General features: G+C 48.3%; 1 protein-coding gene across 1 annotated transcript in view; it reads left to right on the top strand.

Moving 5' to 3' along the window:
• ACOX2 (acyl-CoA oxidase 2) overlaps positions 1 to 17093 on the top strand; it is a gene marked incomplete at both ends in the record, with an annotated part of 44538 nt that overhangs the window by 3982 nt on the left and 23463 nt on the right. Inside the window, 8 exons of the mRNA XM_080715814.1 lie at positions 667 to 786; positions 1085 to 1200; positions 1992 to 2164; positions 3772 to 3934; positions 6900 to 7090; positions 9090 to 9269; positions 12903 to 13008; positions 16111 to 16328. Coding sequence (XP_080571940.1) covers positions 667 to 786; positions 1085 to 1200; positions 1992 to 2164; positions 3772 to 3934; positions 6900 to 7090; positions 9090 to 9269; positions 12903 to 13008; positions 16111 to 16328 — 1267 coding nt within the window. The remainder of the gene's footprint in view (positions 1 to 666; positions 787 to 1084; positions 1201 to 1991; positions 2165 to 3771; positions 3935 to 6899; positions 7091 to 9089; positions 9270 to 12902; positions 13009 to 16110; positions 16329 to 17093) is intronic.

Here is a 17093-nt window from a genome sequence, read left to right as displayed (position 1 = left end):
AGCCAGTACCAAAAAACAAACAAACAACTCTGCAGATAAAAGCAACCAGCTTTTAAAATCAGGCTGACTTGTACACTTGTAATCCCAGTACTTGGGAGACTGAGACAGAAGAATCACAGGTTCAAGACCAGCTGCAGAGATTTATTAGCAAGACTCTCCACAACCTAGAGAAAGCCTCCTGTTTCAGAAAAAGGAGGCTGGAGCTGGGGGTGTGGCTCAGAGGTAGACGCCCTGGGTTCCCTCCCCAGTGCTCCCCTCCCCCACAAGCAAAAGGTCACTGCGCTCCCTGGGCCTCAGTTTTCTAACCTGGAAGATGAGACTCATCACAGCAGCTCTGAGGAGAACCAGAAAACATCAGCACAGGGCTGGTACCACCTGGATTTTGACAAATGGCTATTGTCCATGTTTTTATTATTATGAGGTTGACAACAGAAGATTCATTATTATCTTTAGTGGAGGACCAAGATTCTTTAAAAGCCTGTTTATCTCATAGTGTCCATGCCAGGCAATCGCTGTTTCTGTTGAATTCCTTGCGGGCTGTTCCTTCTCCCTGTCATCAGTGACTCTGAGGTGCCCATCAGTGACCCCTGACCCATCCAGGAGGCTGACCGAGGGCAGCAAAGCACAGATCTTCCTGAGATAGGCCTCTCGTCTCTCTGCCCCCAGTGGGATGGTCAGCCACCCATGCCCTGGTCCTGGCCCAGCTGATCTGCTCGGGAGCCAAGCAGGGCATGCACGCCTTTATCGTGCCCATCCGCAGCCTCCAGGACCACACCCCACTGCCAGGTAAGGCCATGCCTCCTCCTCAAGACCCCTTTGCAGGAGAAGTCCCACAAAGCCTCTCTGTCCTGAGGCCCTCAGGGGTCCCTGGGAGAAGCCGGGTCATGTCTTGCTTGGGGTCTAGTTGGACAGACCTGTGGTATGAACTGTCTGGGTGACCCTGAGCAAGTTGCAGCATCCGTCTGATTGCAGCTTGCCTACCTGTAGGACAGGTGCAATAACCCAGCATGACAAGAATGGATATATGGTGTCGGGCACATAGCAAGCATTCAAACAACAGGTGTTCTCATCTGTTTCCCTCTAGGAATCACTGTTGGGGACATTGGACCCAAGATGGGCATGGACAACATAGACAATGGCTTCCTGCTACTGGACCATGTGCGGGTCCCCCGGGAGAACATGCTAAGCCGCTTTGCAGAGGTCGGGAACCCCTTACTGCCTGGAGGGGGAACTTGCGCTTTGGCAGTCAGCCACCAGTTCTGGGTCCTCCTCCACAGAGCTGAGTTTAGGTCACAGCTCCCCAGAGGGAGGGCCAGTGTGACCTCAGCAAATCACTTGGGTGCTCTGAGCCTCAAACTTCTCACCGTATGGGTGGCAGAGCGAGAGTAGCGAGGCAACCCCAGGGGTGACATGCGTGCCTTCCCGCAGTGAGGCCCGGACACACCCAGCTCCTGAACAGAGCAGAGCCAGCTAGAGGGAGTCTGTTGGTCCCCATTTTGCTAGGCTCTGCTCCTCTGGTTGTGAATCTTGGAAAAGTGTGGGGTGTCAAGCTGGGCATGGTAGCACCACCTATAACCCAGTACTTGGGAGGTTGAGACAGGAAGATCACAGGTTTGAGGCCAGACTCAGCAACTTAGCAAGGCTCTCATCAACTTGGCGAGACCCTGTTTCAAAATAAAAAATAAAATAGGGCTTGGGGGTGTAACTCATAGGTAGAATGCCCCTGAATTCAAACCCCAGGGCCTAAAAAAAAGTATGGGTGTCCCAGCACAGGAATGGTGACACAGGACCCCTGGGAAAGTGACTCATTTACATCAATCAGGGAGTGTCTGCATTTTAGTTACCACTGATAGTTGATCATGATGGACACACCTGGAGTTTGCTCCAGATGTGCAGAGAGCCTGGCACCCATGGGGTCCAGAGGCCCACAGGCATGGCGGCGGCAGGCTGGGGCTTACCTCTGACCTGGCGCCTGTCCCTGTTTCTCATAGGTCATGCCAGATGGTACCTATGTCAGGCTTGGAACTGAGCGGAGCAACTACCTGGGCATGGTGGTGACGCGGGTGAAGCTGCTGACACAGAGCATCCTGCCCGCCCTGCAGAAGGCCTGTGTCATCGCTGTGCGCTACTCCGTCATCCGCCGGCAGTCCCGGCTCCGGCCTAGGCAAGGCGTGATTGGCCTCGGACCCACTGTGCCTGCTCCCCATGCCAGAGTGCTGGAACAGGCACCAGGGGCGCACACACCTGGCCGCATTGGCGGGGGCTCTCTGGCTCCCTCTGGTCCACCCTCGAGCTATCAGCATCTGGCCCCTCAGCTCTGTGTGGCTATGTCTGCCTACATCGTCTCATCTGACTCGTTCTGTCTGTCCATCTGTCCGTGTCCACTGTGCGAGCCTGGGTCGACCAGTTGCCTTGCTGGCTCTGCCTGGGGCTGGTGGTTTTGTCAGGACTGTCTGACAGAGCCTAACTGTCTTATTAGCCTGTGAGGGGCTGGACCTGTTCTATCTGGCTGTGACTGGCGGCCTCTGAGGGCAGCATATCTAAGTCTGAATCCCTTTTGTTATGGCTGGTGGCGTCTGGCAAGTCTCTATGGCCCAGGATGGCGAGGGCTATTCTATACTGTGTGTTCACACGCAGAAATCTCAGATAGATGACACTTGGTTAAGCTTTCATTTCAGGTAAACAATTTTTCTTTTAGAATAAGAATGCACATATCCAGAACACAGTAAAATAGGGTGAGGACAAAAAGTCACAGCATAACTGGGCCCTGACGCTGAGGATGGTCTCTGACTGATGGCTTTAAGGTTGGCACTGCTGACTGCCCTGCAAAGCCTTGGGCCTCTCCAGGCCTTGCTTCCTCCCTGTAAGGAGTGTGATGACTAGCCAGGCATGCTGGTATGCACCTGTGGTCTCACTAAGTTGCTAAGACTGGCCTCAAACTTCTGAGCCTCCTGTCTCAGCTCCCAAGTATAGGGATTACAGGCATGCACCACTGTGCCTGGCTCAACCAGCCCATTTCAGTCCCCAAAAGGTCACTATAGGTTTCTGCATGCTGGCCATAGTCCCAAACCCTGAGTACAGAGCAGTGGACAAGGCAGGCCCAGTCCCTCCTGTGTGTACCTCAGGCCCAAGTTCACATGCTCAGAGCTATTGTTTAGCTCAACACATTTCCCAGCACATGGCAAATGTATGTGGACAGTGAAAGGACGTGGGTTAAATCATTAGGAGAGCAGGGCCACAGCCCTTCACCCTATCCTTGGGTCCAGAGTGTTGAAGGTCAGAACTTTGTAGATTTTTGGATGATATGGTTGGTTGTATATGCTGTCATTGTGGAAACCTTACTCCACAAGAGGTGGTACCTACAACAAAGTGTGTCAAAATATCTGCAGTGAAATATGTGAAGGTCTATGTTGGATGATACTTTAGAGGATTATTAATAGTGTCACGTCCATTTTGCAATGAGTGATAAAAAAAAAACATCTGAGCTGGGTGCAATGGCACACAACTGCAATCATAGTACTTGGGACGCTGAGACAGGAGGATCACAGATTTGAGGTCAGACTCAGAAATTTAGTAAGACTCTGTTTCAAAATACAAAATAAAATGGGGTTGGGGCTATAGCTGGGAGGTAGAATGCTCCTGGGTTCAATTTCAGTACCACAAAAAACCAAAACAAAATATCTGCTTCTAATGCTTTTATGGTGTTGGATATAGGAAGGAAGACATGGCTATGTAGCTATCATCCACAATTTTTGCTTCTTTCTCACACAGTGACCCAGAGGCAAAAGTCCTAGACTACCAGACACAGCAGCAGAAACTCCTTCCTCAGCTGGCCATGAGTTACGCCTTTCATTTCACAGCAGTCAACCTCTTGGAATTCTTCCACAACTCCTACAATGCCATTAAGAACAGAGACTTCAGCCTTCTTCCTGAGGTACGTCTGCTGAGACTGCTTGACCTCTGGGAAGCAACTGCAGCCTCGCTCCCTCAGCACCCCCACCCCAGCCTTCCAGAATCCAGGGCACCCAGGTTGGACTGTACCCTGATAAGTAAGTGCACACACACCTGTCCCCCAGAAACTCCAGAAATGTTGGAGGAAATACTCATACTTTGTATAGTGTTCCATCAGCATTCTTGCAGATATAATATAAAGACTGACCATGTAACTTAGAGGAAAAATTTGTTTTCTTATGGTTTTGGGTTCAGTCCATGTGAGGCCAGGGACCAGAGAGCTCAGGGCATGGTGAGGGGAGGCGGGGTAAGAGAAAGTGAGCATCATAGAGGCTGGAAGCAAGAGAGGGGGAACCATATATAATGCCCAAGGCTGCACCCCAGGGACCACCTCCACACCATCAGTCATCCACCTGCCTACCAGGTACCACTCAATAATCCATTACAATGCATTTACCCAGTGCTAGGATTACAACCCTCATGACTAAACTCTATCAACCCTGTTAATAAATGAGCTCTTTAGGAAACATCTTATATCTAACTATAACATATAGGGAACACAGATCCACAATCCCTGATGTGTATTTGGAAGTCTAGGACCTCTGAAAGTCAAAAGTTGTTTGAAATTCATTTGGTGGCAGAGTTTGAACTAAATTGACTTGATTTATCCCATTGAGCACAGAAACAGTAGAAATAACATATTTAATCACTAAGTTTTCTCCTAAGCTCACTGTGGGTTTTATATATAAGATACCTTAAATGGCTGCTTTGCCCTTCAAAAATCCAAAATTATTTTGATTCCAGAACACATCTGGCCTTAAGCAAATCACTGTGAATTTACACATACACTAAGATTCAGTCTGTCTAGCGCTTTATAAGCATTGCTTCATTAATCCTTCCAACTATAATAGCACCATTTAGATCCCCATTTTCCAGATGACAAAACGGAAACACAGAAAGGTAAAAGGCAACAACCTTCCTCTCAGGGGCTGGAAAGTTCAAAAGGATGAACTAGGGAAGCTGGGCGTGGTGGCACACCCTTGTAATCCCAGCATTTGGGAGGCTGAGACTAGAGGATCGTGGTTTGCGGCCAGCCTCAGCTACTTAGTTAGGCCCTCCGCAACTTAGTGAGACCCTGTTTCAAAATAAAGAATAAAGGCCGGGCGTGGTGGCGCACGCTTGTAATCCCCGCGCTTGGGAGGCTGAGACAGGAGGATCGCGCAGGTTCGAAGCCAGCCGCGGGCGCTGGCTTAGGAGACCCTGTTTCCAAATAAAAATGTAAAAATAGGTCTGGGAGTGTAGCCTGGAGGTAGAAGGGCTTCCAGGAACCCCAGTACCACCAAAAAAAAAAATAAAAAATAAAATAAAATAAATAAAGAATAAAAAATAGGGCAGGGGGTATAGCTTGGAGGTCAAATGCCTCTGGGTTCCATCCCCAGACTCACCAAGAAAAAACAGAAAAGAAAAGAAAGAAAAAGAAAATAGGGGCTATCAATAAAAAAAAAAAAAAAAAAAAAAAAAAAAAAACTAAGCCGGGTTTGGTGGCAACACTTGTAATCCCAGTACTTGGGAGCCTGAGACAGGAAGAACACAGGTGCAAGGTCATCCTCAGCTACTTTGTAAGGGCCTCCACAACTTAATGAGACCCTGTTTCAAAATAAAGAATAAAAATAGGGTTAGGGGTATAGCTCAGAAGTAGAATGCCCCTGGGTTCAACCCCCAGTTCCACACACACAAGAAAAGAACCAAAAATTCAAAGCTGGCTTGCTGTCTGGCAATCCCTCAAAATCCATTCTGCTATAACAAAATGCCATAAACTGGGTGGTTTATAAACAGCAGAGATTTATTTCTCACAGTTCTGGAGACTTCCTAGCTCTATCATGCTTCCACCATCTGGTAAGGGATTTCTTGTTGCATGGTAATATGGCAAGAAATATGTGAGCGCACTGGAGAGTTTACTTTTATAACAAAGAATCCCACAACACCAAAGCCACACCTGCAATAAGAAAGTCACGCCCACAACAGCAAAGCCACAACAATAGGAAAGTCACGCCCACAACAGCAAAGCCACTCCCAGAATAGCAAAGCCACTCCCCCAACAGCGCACACTCACAATAACAAAGCCACACTCAGGATAACAAAGCTCTGCCACAAAGGCAAACAACTCCAACAGTAGCAAAACCACCCCATCATAATGACCCATTCACGAAGGTGGAGAGTCCTCATGATCTAATCACCTCTTAAAGGCCTCACCTTCTAATACTATCACATTTCAACACAGTTTTGGAGGGGCTTTTGAACCAGAGCATCCTACCCTGAAGGCTTCACTCTCCTGACTTAGTCACCTCCCCACCTCCATCTCCCGATGCCAGGCGGCTGGAGGTCAGGATTTCAAGGTCTGAATTCTGGAATTCTGGGTGGCACACCCAGGCTGCTGCACCTTCCTTAACCCAGGCAGTGGGCTGAAGTCAGACACTCGTCCCCACAGGCCAGTTTTTTGTTTTTGTTTTTTGGTGGGTCTGGGGATGGAACCCAGGGACATTCGACCTCCGAGCTACACCTCCTGCCCTACTTTTTATTCTTTATTTTGAAACCGGCTCTCACTGAGTTGCAGAGGGCCTAAGTAGCTGAGGCTGTCCGCGAACTGCGATCCTCTGGTCTCAGCCTCCTGAATGCTGGGATTACAAGCGTGCGCCACCACACCCAGCTCACAGCCAGTTTTCTAAAACTTTTGCTCACCAGCAAATTGCAGGACTCCAGGGCAATGGTGATTCTATTCAGACAGCACCTTCCTCCCAGGCCCCAGGGTCACTGCCAGGAGCTGTCCCTGCTCCTTACCGCTCCAGACCTAAGTCACCTACTTGCATGGCCCTCCTCACTCCCAGCCCAGCTCAGCCAGCAGCGGCTCCTGAGCCGAGCGTCAGTGCTGCCTCTTGCCCTTGTCACAGCTCCACGCACTGAGCACTGGTGTCAAGGCCTTCATGTCGGAGCTCTGTGCCGAGGGTGCTGAGCTGTGCCGCAGAGCCTGCGGGGGCCACGGCTACTCCCAGCTGAGCGGTCTGCCCATCTTGGTGACCCAAGTGATAGCCTCATGCACCTACGAGGGGGAAAACACAGTGCTTTACCTACAGATGGCCAGGTAAGTTCCGGGCTGGCCCAGGCCTCTGCCAGGCCTTAGCGAGCCTGCCAAACCTCTGCCTGGGTAAAGGTTTCTGTCTAATGACCACAGAGGGAGGGGGCAGGCATTGGGGAATACCATATGGGGGCTGTCCGGATCCTACAAATGTCTCTCAACCACCCACTCCCAGCCCAGGCACCAGTGCCTGGGGCCAGGCTGCCACCCTCTGTCACCGCAACAACAGCCTTGGTGCCAGGGCCCTCACTGTCTCCTGCCTCTAACCTGCCCTGCTCTCCTTGGGCAGCTGGAGGGAGGGTTTCTTTTCAAAGCCTTGGGACAATAATATCTTTCTCTTGCTTAAAAGTGTTCACTGAGCCAGGTGCAGTAGTGCACACCTGTATCTCAGGAGGCTGAGGCAGGAAGGTTGCAAGTTCAGGATCAGCTTGAGAAACTTAAGCCCCAGCCCTTTTTAATTTTTATTTTGAAACAGACTCCCTACATTGCCGAGAGTCCCACTGAATTGCTAAGGCTGGCCTTGAGCTTGTGATCCTCCTGTTTGAGCATCCCGACTACTGGGATTACTGCTGTGGGATTACTGCTGTGCACCACCACGCACCACCGCACCTGGCTTCAAAATAACATTTTTATAAAGATCTAGGAGTGAAGCTCAGTGACAGAGCACCCCTAGGTTAAATTCTCAGTAACACACACATAAAAGCAGTCGAAGGAAAATGCCACAGCCTACACCGTGGCCTACAAGGCCGTGATGATCTGCCTGGCCCTGCCTCTCACAGCCTCCGGCCTCTACCTCTGCTGCCAGCCATAGGCTCTCTCCAAAGGGCCTGGCCTCTGCACTTGCTTCTCCGCCACCCAACATGCCTGTGTTTCCTTCGGGACACTTATCACAATCTATACTTGTCTGCATTTTTTGTTTACCTTCTTAGCTCTGCTCTGCCACTAGACCAGGTGAGGGCAGCGACTGGACCTGCCTTGCTCCCTGTGGTACCCAGGCTTAGCACACAGCACTGGAGGCGCCATCCTGAGAGGCAGGAGGGAGTGGCCAACCCCACCTCCTCAGGACAGGCCTTTTCTTTTCAGCTCTCTCTGAGGCTGCAAAGCCTCTCATATGCACTTCATTCTCAGGGGACCAAACTCCTGTGTGCAGGGAGAAAGGAATCCACTGGGAAATATGTAACATTTATGGGCTCAGAGAGGTTTTTTTTTTTTTTTTTTTTTTTTTGTACTGGGGATCGAACCCAGGGGCATTCTACCCCTGAGCTATACTCTGAACCTTTTTATTGATTTATTTAATATTGAAACAGGGTCTTGCTATGTTCCCAGGGGTCTTCCTAAGTTGTGAGGCTGGCCTCAAACCTGTGGTCCTCCTGTCTGGGTCTGTCAAGTACTGGCATTACAAGCACGTGCCACTGTGCCCAGCAAGGGTTTTTTAGGTATATAACATTTATTGGTTTATTTTTAAATTGTAAAAGGAATACAATAGTAGTACTAGGCATCTGTGTGGCACTGTGTCAGGGACTTCACAGATACCTCATTCGGTTTCACTAGCTGCCACCCAGTCAGATGAGTATCAATGCTCCTACCTAGAGATGGAGCAACTGAGGCTGGCTCGGGAGCGTCACAGTTTCTGTGGAGCTGCAGAGGGTGCGGGTTCCCTGAGCCAGAACCCTAACCACTGGCTTTGTCATTAGGGCGGCTGAGAGTCACCTGTGACCCTCCGCCACAGTCAGTCTATAAATCACTGCAAGTCCTCAAATCAGAAAATTCTGTCAAAAAAGATTCTGCTTACACAGCACCTCAGAAGGGCTCATGTTAAGGACGGCACCCCAGCTCTGTGGCACATTCCACGGCGCAGTCTTGGGTGTGCCTCACTGAGGGCCTCAGGACAAGCGGGCCCCAGGGGACCCTGGAGTGAGGAGTCACCATCAACAGGGAGGCCAGGTGGAGTAAGACTGTGTTCTGGGAGCGACCACACCTGTCTCCACCCCACCCTATTTTCCAGGTTTCTGGTAAAGAGCTACCTGCAAGCTCAGGTGTCCCCCAGTTCCACACCGCAGAAGTCTCTCCCTCAGTCTGTGGCATATCTCGCCATACCCAATCTGGTCAGGTGCCCAGCTCAGAAGGCAGCCGACTTCCTCTCTCCAGAGCTCTACACCACAGCCTGGGCACACGTGGCAACCAGGTGAGCCATTGCCGAGAAGTCAGCAGCCCGGGCGGGTTGGCTCCTTCTCGAGTTAGGGCTTTGGGACCCGTTGGGTGGATGTTCATGGAAATGCTGTAAAAACGGCTGTCAACCCTAACCTCCCAGACCCCGCAGCCGCTGCTGTGAGGTGGAGTGAAGGCAAGTGTGCCCAGCAGGCATCGGCTTGGTCACAGTGGTAGTAAGGTATCGCTTCTCTGGCCAGAGAAAGAGATTTTTAAGTCTTTGGGTTCCTGTAGTGCATGTAGCCACATAAAATACTACAGATTTGCATTGATGTGCATACCAGTAACAATAAAGAAAGCAATAGCTCATAGTCTGACAATAATTTTCAAAACAAAAAATAATTTTCACAGGATACACTCTGTTTAATTCCAGAGTCTAGTAGGCTCCAGAGAACACAGACTAAACCAAGGACTCCTCCATTCTGTAGTTCAACAAATATTGTCAGGTACCTACTGTGTATCAAAATGACCAAACATGCTAGGTGCTGGGACTGAAGAGAGGTCCTAGCTAAAAATGGAAACTGCCCGACCAAGATGGAGAGCTGTAATTGGAAATTAATTGAGGAATTGAGAAACTTTTTTTTTTTTTGGATGGAACCCAGGGCATTCTACCTCCGAGCTACACCCCCAGCCCTATTTTTTTATTCTTTATTTTAAAACAAGATCTTACTGAGTTGCAAAGGGCCTCACTAAGTAGCTAAGGCTGTCCATGAACCATGATCCTCTAGTCTCAGCCTCCCCAATGCTGGGATTATAAGCATGTGCCACCACTCCCAGCTTGAGGAAACTTCTGAACCCAGCCCCAAATGAAAATGCCAAAAAACAAACTGGAAAAAAATCTTCAATATGTAAGAGGCCATATGCTCTAGCCTGTGACCCAGGATTGGTTAATAGCTATTTCAAGATCACAAGTGACTTAGGACATCACTTATTTATTCCACAAATACTCATTAAGTGCCTACAATATGCCAGACACTGCTCTGAGGAGCAGGGATCTGCCAATAAACCAGCCTAAAAAATCCCAAGCCTCACGAAACTCAATTTTTAGTTAGGGAAGTTGGGGAAGGGGAAAATAAGGCTGTTGGAGAATCAAAATTCCCTTCTGTTTCATTTTGCTTAGAACTCACTGTGACATCTGCTTATCTACTCCCTGACAAAGAAAAACAAATACTATTAAAGGGTTTGCTTTATGCACAAGATCCAAGGGTGAAGGATGGACATGCAGGGAATAGAAAATAAAAGGAGGTGAAAGGTTAGTGTAATGGCAAATGGCTCATCTAGAGGCTTGAAGGACAAGAGTTAGCTTTCTGTTTTTTATTTTAGGTAGGTAGAGGCAGGCTGAGTGACCAATAAACCTCACTAGAATTTATTTATTTATTATTTGTTTATTTATTTTGTGGTATTGAGGATTCAACCCAAGGACATTCTACTTCTGAGCTACACTCTCAGCTCTAGTTTCTATTTATTTATTTATTTATTTATTTATTTATTTATTTATTTATTTATTTCTTATTTACTGGGTCTGGGGATGGAACCCAGGGGCATTCAACCTCTGAGCTACAGCCCCTGCCCTATTTTTTATTCTTTTTTTTTTTTTGGTGGTACTGGGGTTCCTGGAAGCCCTTCTACCTCCATGCTACACTCCCAGACCTATTTTATATTTTTGAAATAGGGTCTCTTACGCCAGCGCGGCTGGCTTCGAACCTGCGCGATCCTCCTGTCTCCTCCTCTCAAGCGCGGGGATTACAAGCGTGCGCCACCACGCCCGGCTTTATTCTTTATTTTGAAACCAGGTCTCACTGAGTTGCAGAGGGCCTAAGTAGCTGAGGCTGTCCGCGAACCGCGATCCTCTGGTCTCAGCCTCCCGAATGCTGGGATTACAAGCGTGCGCCACCATGCCCAGCTCAATATTTTATTTTTTAATTTGGAAACAGAATCTCACTAGGTTGCTGATGTATGGTCCTCCTGTCTCAGCCTCCCATATACTGGAATTACAGATGTGTGCCACCATACCTGGCTCCTCACTAGCCTTTAAAGGAAAGCCACTCTACTTGCTTGGGCCACAGGGAGCCAGTCACCAGAATGGCTCGAGAGCACCAGTCTCAGGATGGAAAGATGCATTAAAAGGAGGCGGCAGCTCCTGGCTTAAGTCTCCAAGGTTTTAAAACATGGTGGTCGCTGGGCGTAGTGGCCCACACTTGTAATTCTCGCGCTTGGGAGACTGAGACAGGAAGATTACACGGGTTCGAAGCCAGCCTCAGCTACTTAGTGAGGCTTTCAGCAACTTAGTGAGACCCTGTTTCCAAATAAAATATAAAAAAAGGTCTGGGAGTATAGCCCGGAGGTAGAAAGCCTCTGGGTTCCACCCCCAGTACCACTAAATAAATAAATAAATAAAAACATGGTGGTCAACGGGGCATGGTGGCACATGCCTGTAATTGCAGTACTTGAGAGGCTGAGACAAGGAGATCACAAGTTTTATACTAGCCTCAGCAATTTACCAAGACCCTGTTTCAAAAAATTTTTAAAAAAGGAGGAACTGGGCTTGTTGGCGCATGCTTATAATCCCAGCATTCAAGAGGCTGAGACTCAGCTACTTGGTGAGGCCCTTTGCAACTCAGTGAGACCCTGTTTCAAAATAAAGGATAAAAAAAGGGCTGGGGTGTTGCTCGGAGGTAGAATGGCCCTGGGTTCAATCCCCAGTACTGCAAAATAAATAAATAAATAAATAAATAAATAAATAAAATAAAATAATAAAAACGGGTGGGGGTATAGCTCAGAGGTAGAACACCCCTATGTTCAACTCCCAGTTCCAAAAACAAAACAAAACATGGTGGTTAAAAATAAATTCAATGGCACAGCCTTGTAATCCCAGTACCTAGGAGGCGAAGACAGGAGGATCACGCAGATTCAAAGCTAACCTCAGCTACTTAATGAGGCTCTCAGAAACTTAGTGAGACCCTGTTTCCAAATAAAATATAAAATAGGTCTGGGAGTGTAACCTGGAGGTAGAAAACTCCTGGGTTCCATCCTCAGTACCACAATAAATAAATAAATAAATAAATAAATAAATAAAGGGCTGGGGTATAGCCCTGAGGTACAATACCCCTGGATTCAATCCCCAGTACCACCAAAAAAAAAAAAAAAAAAAAGAATAAATTTAAAGCTGGGTGTGGTGGCACATGCTTGTAATCCCAGCACTTGGGAGGCTAAGACAAGGGGATCGAGGTTCGAGGACAGCCTCAGCTACTTAGTGAGGCCCTTTGCAACTCAGTGAGACCCTGTTTCAAAATAAAGAATAAAAAGTAGGACTGAGGTGTAGCTTGGAGGTAGAATGCCCGAAGGTTCTATCCCCAGTGCTGCAAAAAAAAAAAAAAAAAAAAAGTTCAAATCCTGGCCCTACTCCTTATTAGCTGAGTTAACGTCTCTGAGATTCTGTTTTCCCTACTGCACTGGGAAGACATGTCCTTAGAGACGGTTTATTAAGCATTTCCCTTTATGACACATAGATGGCTAATAATAGGAATTATTTCTATTTCTCAGGGACACCCACAGGCCAGCCATTATCATTGCCAGTCAGGAAGTTGAGCCTTTTCTCTTTGGCTTTCAGGCTCATAAAGGACTCGGTGCATCACCTACAGACCCTCAAGCAATCTGGGGCTGACCAGCACGACGCTTGGAACCAGACCACTGTCATCCACCTCCAGGCTGCCAAGGTGAGCTGCCTGTCAGCTGAATGGCCAGGGACCCATGTGGCTTCCCAGGCGGGGTCCCCTGCCGGGAAAACCCTAGCTGTGCCATTATTTCTCAGCTCTATCATAGCGCTGCCCTCGTTTCATTTCCAAGCCTTTAGTCCAGAGTATTTTAATTAAGGGACTTAACTCAAAGCAATCTCGCTGGCAACTCTTCGGGGAAAGGGTAATGAGGCAGTGTTATTGGATTTGCTTCAGGTTGTTCAAATATTCCCTCCCAGATAGAAAAGCAGGTCACGCTTCTGCTTAGTCCTACAGGCGATCTTTAGATGTCTGATTTCATTTCCACTGTGTTTTGTGTTTGTGTATAATTCAGTCACTTGGCAAATATTTGAGCATCCACTCTGCACTAGCAGTGGGCTGGTGCTCCATGGTGAAGCTACTCTCCAGCCCAAGCTAGTCAAGGAAGCCCGCGATGGGAAAAATCAGACTGCCATGGGACTGGGCAAGTGCAACTCTGCTCACCTGAGGCGTGCAGGGCTTCCCCGAGAAGGTGGTGAGGGCGCCAGGGTACGCTGACATCTTGAGGGGATGCTGAAATCAGCCTGTGGAAGAGTAGGGCCACAGTTTTGAAAGGTTTCCAAGCACAGGGAGCAGCAGGTACTAGAGGAGGAGGCCAGAGCCTGGGAGAAGTGCAAGGACGCGAGGGAGGCGAGGGCCTTCTGCACCTTTTGCCCCATGAGAAGCTTGGCTCTTGTTTGTACTAAAAGGGGAATTCCTTTGCCAGGTTTGTATAGGGAGGGAGGAGCAAAGTGGTCAGAGCTGCAAGCTACAGCAGAGGAATGGGCTGGAAGCTGAAAGTCTTTCAAAATAAAGAATAAAAAAAGGGCTAGGGTATAGCTCGGAGGTAGAATGCCTCTGGGTTCAATACCCAGTTCTGCAAAAAAAAAAAAAAAAAAAAAAAAAGCCAAAGCGCAGACACTGGGCCAGGACAAGAGTAGCTCCCACCCTGAGCTCGCTGGTGGCCATGGAGAGAAGTGGGGAGATGCAGATAGTAAAGGGGTGGAAAAGAGGAACAAGCCTCAAGAGTCATGAGGTGAGAAGGAGGTGTGGCTGCCTTCTCAGCATAGGCACTTGTCCCTGGCCCTGCCAAAACTGGAAAACTAAAGCCATCAGAAAATCCCCAGCCCCTGAAAAATGGCTTGTGTCTGCAGAGGCCCCTGGAGGGCAGGACTGGTCAGAAAGGCTGGGCCTGAGCGCCACCTGGTGGCACAGTGCCTACACTATGCCCATTGCTTGGGCAATAATGCTGCTATCTTCAGCTAGGACCCTCCCAGCCATGCTAAATGCCCTGTCAACACAAGTTGAGCCAAGTCCTCGAGCTCTCATCAGATGACCAAAAAGGAACCACAGACACCCACTGCTCGCTTTTCCCCTTTCCAAACCTATGCCCTGCTTCACATGGACTTTATTTGGTGCTGTAATGCAGGCTTGTTCAGGAGACTAGCCGATTCTCCCTCCCAAGCACCTTCATGTCCAAAGGTAGGAAACAGCTGGGTCAAATGGCCTTCCTTCCCCACACCACAGAGGTGAGCTGTGTCCTTGGGGAGCTCCAGTGTAACGAGGGAGTTAGGTGAGCCTCCAGTTCTGGGGCGCCACCTGAAAAGCCAGCCGGTGCTGGCTTCCTTGAGGTGGTGCCTGAGCCGGTCTCCAAGTTCACAGTGGGTAGGGGTTCTGCACTCCCTGAGCTCTGTGGGCTCGGCTACTCTAAAAAACCTCAAACACTCAGCTGGGTCCCTTCTAGAAGCCACAAATGTGTAGGTAGAGAATGGCTGCGACCAGCACTTCATCCCCTCTCTGGGCTTTTAGCCTGTAAAACCAAGGGGCCTAAGAGTTCTTTAGACTCTAACAGGCTCTGGCCTGCTAATCTCACATTGTGCTTGGGAGACAGGCCAGTTCTCCAGACTCCTGGAGCAAATGTTGGTGCTCAGTGTAGTCCAGCCTGTTTCTGTGCTTTGGCAGCACAGGGAGCAGTTAAGAGTACAGTCCTGCTGGGCACGGTGGTGCTTGTCATCCCAGCACTCGGAAGGCTGAGGCAGGAGGATCGCAGGTTCAAGGACAGACTTGGCAACCTGGTGAGATACTCAGCAACTTAGTAAGACCCTGTTTCAAAAAAGAGAAAAGAAAACCTGGCATAGTGGCATAGGCCTGTAATCCCAACACTTAGGAGGCTGAGACAGGAGGACTGTAGGTTTGTGGCCAGCCTCAGCTACTTAGTGAGGCCTTCTATCTACAACTTAGTGAGACCCTGTTTCAATATGAAGAATAAGAAGTAGGGCAAAAGGCGTAGCTCGGAAGTAGAATGTCCCTGGGTTCCAGTTCCTAATTAAATAGATAGATACATACATACATACACACATACCTACATACCTACATACGAAGTTAGGCATGGTGGTACACACTTGTAATCCCAGTACTTGGGAGGCTAAGAGGCTCGCAAGTTTGCAGCCAGCCTCAGCACTTAGTGAGGCCCTCAGCAACTTAGTGAGATCCTGCTTCAAAATAAAAAAAATAAATAATAAGGCTGGCGAGATAGTTCAGAGGTTGAATGTCCTTGGGTTCAATTCCCAGTACCACAAAAATAAATAAATAAGTAAATAAGTAAATAAATAAATAAGGGGTGGGGTGTAGCTTGGAGGTAGAATGCCCCTTGGTCCAATCCCCAGTACCAAAAAATAAAAAATAACAGAGTAAAACAATAAAAAGGGCTGCAGGTATAACTCCCAAGGTAGAACACCACTAGGTGCAATCTCCAGTACCACACAAAAAGAAAGTAGTTTTGCCCTCCAATTCCCCCAAGCCAGCCTCCGATACCCCAGCTCTTTACTTTCAAGCTTACTTGAAACTGCCTGTGCAAAACAAGGAAACCAAGGGCCAAGATTCAGAATCCAGCTCCCTGCAAACATTCATATGTGTGCACACGTATTCAGCACCAGAAAGGCTAGATTAGACCCAGAGTGGGCTGGAGATGTGGCTGCCGTTGGTCTGGGGCAGACACACACATTTGCTCATCACTTCTGGAGCTAGAAACCAGAAACCAGTGGCTGACCATCTCTGTCTTTGTAGGCACACTGCTACTATGTCACAGTGAAGAGTTTCAAGGAAGCTCTGGAGAAACTAGACAGTGAACCAGAGATTCAGCAGGTGCTCAAACGCCTCTGTGACCTCTGTTCCTTGCACGGTATCTTGAAGAACTCGGGCGATTTTCTCCATGATGGTTTTCTGTCTGGGGCCCAAATAGATATGGTGAGAAAAGCCTACTTGGACCTGCTCCTCCTGATCCGGTGAGTGGCCGGGGATTCCAGCCGGGTTCGCCTTTGCAGAATAGCCTAGACCCTGGTTCCTAGGCCCCTTAAAACCCCAAGACATGGGGTCTAGAAAAAGCAGCAATTGTTCTGCAGAGGTTCATACCCTAGCATTATTACACCAACACAAAGCATTAAAGCTTAATGTAAGAAATGAAAGAAAATTAGAAATAAACATGCTTGAAGCCATGCGTGGTGGCGCACGCTTATAATCCCAGTACTTGGGAGGCAGAGACAGGAGGATGGCAGGTTCACAACCAGCCTCAGCTACTTAGTGAGGCCCTCTGCAACTTAGTGAGACCCTGTTCAAAATAAAGAATAAAAACTAGGGCTGGAGGTGTAGCTTGGAGGTAGAATGCTCCTGGGTTCAACCTCTAGTTCAAACAAAAAAAAAAAAAAAGCTTGAGAATAAGTTAGCTACCTTGATTGAACTCTTCAACTTTGCCAAGGAAACAGGAACAGTGTTGAAGAGGTATGAATAAAACAAAGCGTGCCACATAGGAATATGCATTATTAATAATAGTTAATTATCACTAATATCTAAGGAGTAGCACTAGTGTGGCAGGCAATGTGCAGAAGCTTTTGCATACATCATCTCACTTGACCCTTAGAGCCCTCTCAAATGAATTTTTTTATGTGTGTATAGTACTGGGAATTGGATCCAAGGGCATTCTATCTCTAACCTACATCCCCAGCCCTATTTTATTTTTATTTTGAAATGGTGTCTTGCTAGGTTGATGAGTC

Source organism: Muscardinus avellanarius (genome assembly GCF_963383645.1).
Source record: "Muscardinus avellanarius genome assembly, chromosome: 18".
In the NCBI taxonomy this organism is placed as follows: domain Eukaryota; kingdom Metazoa; phylum Chordata; class Mammalia; order Rodentia; family Gliridae; genus Muscardinus; species Muscardinus avellanarius.
Note: the sequence above shows the minus strand (reverse complement) of the source record. Positions and strands in the feature narration are given on the sequence as shown.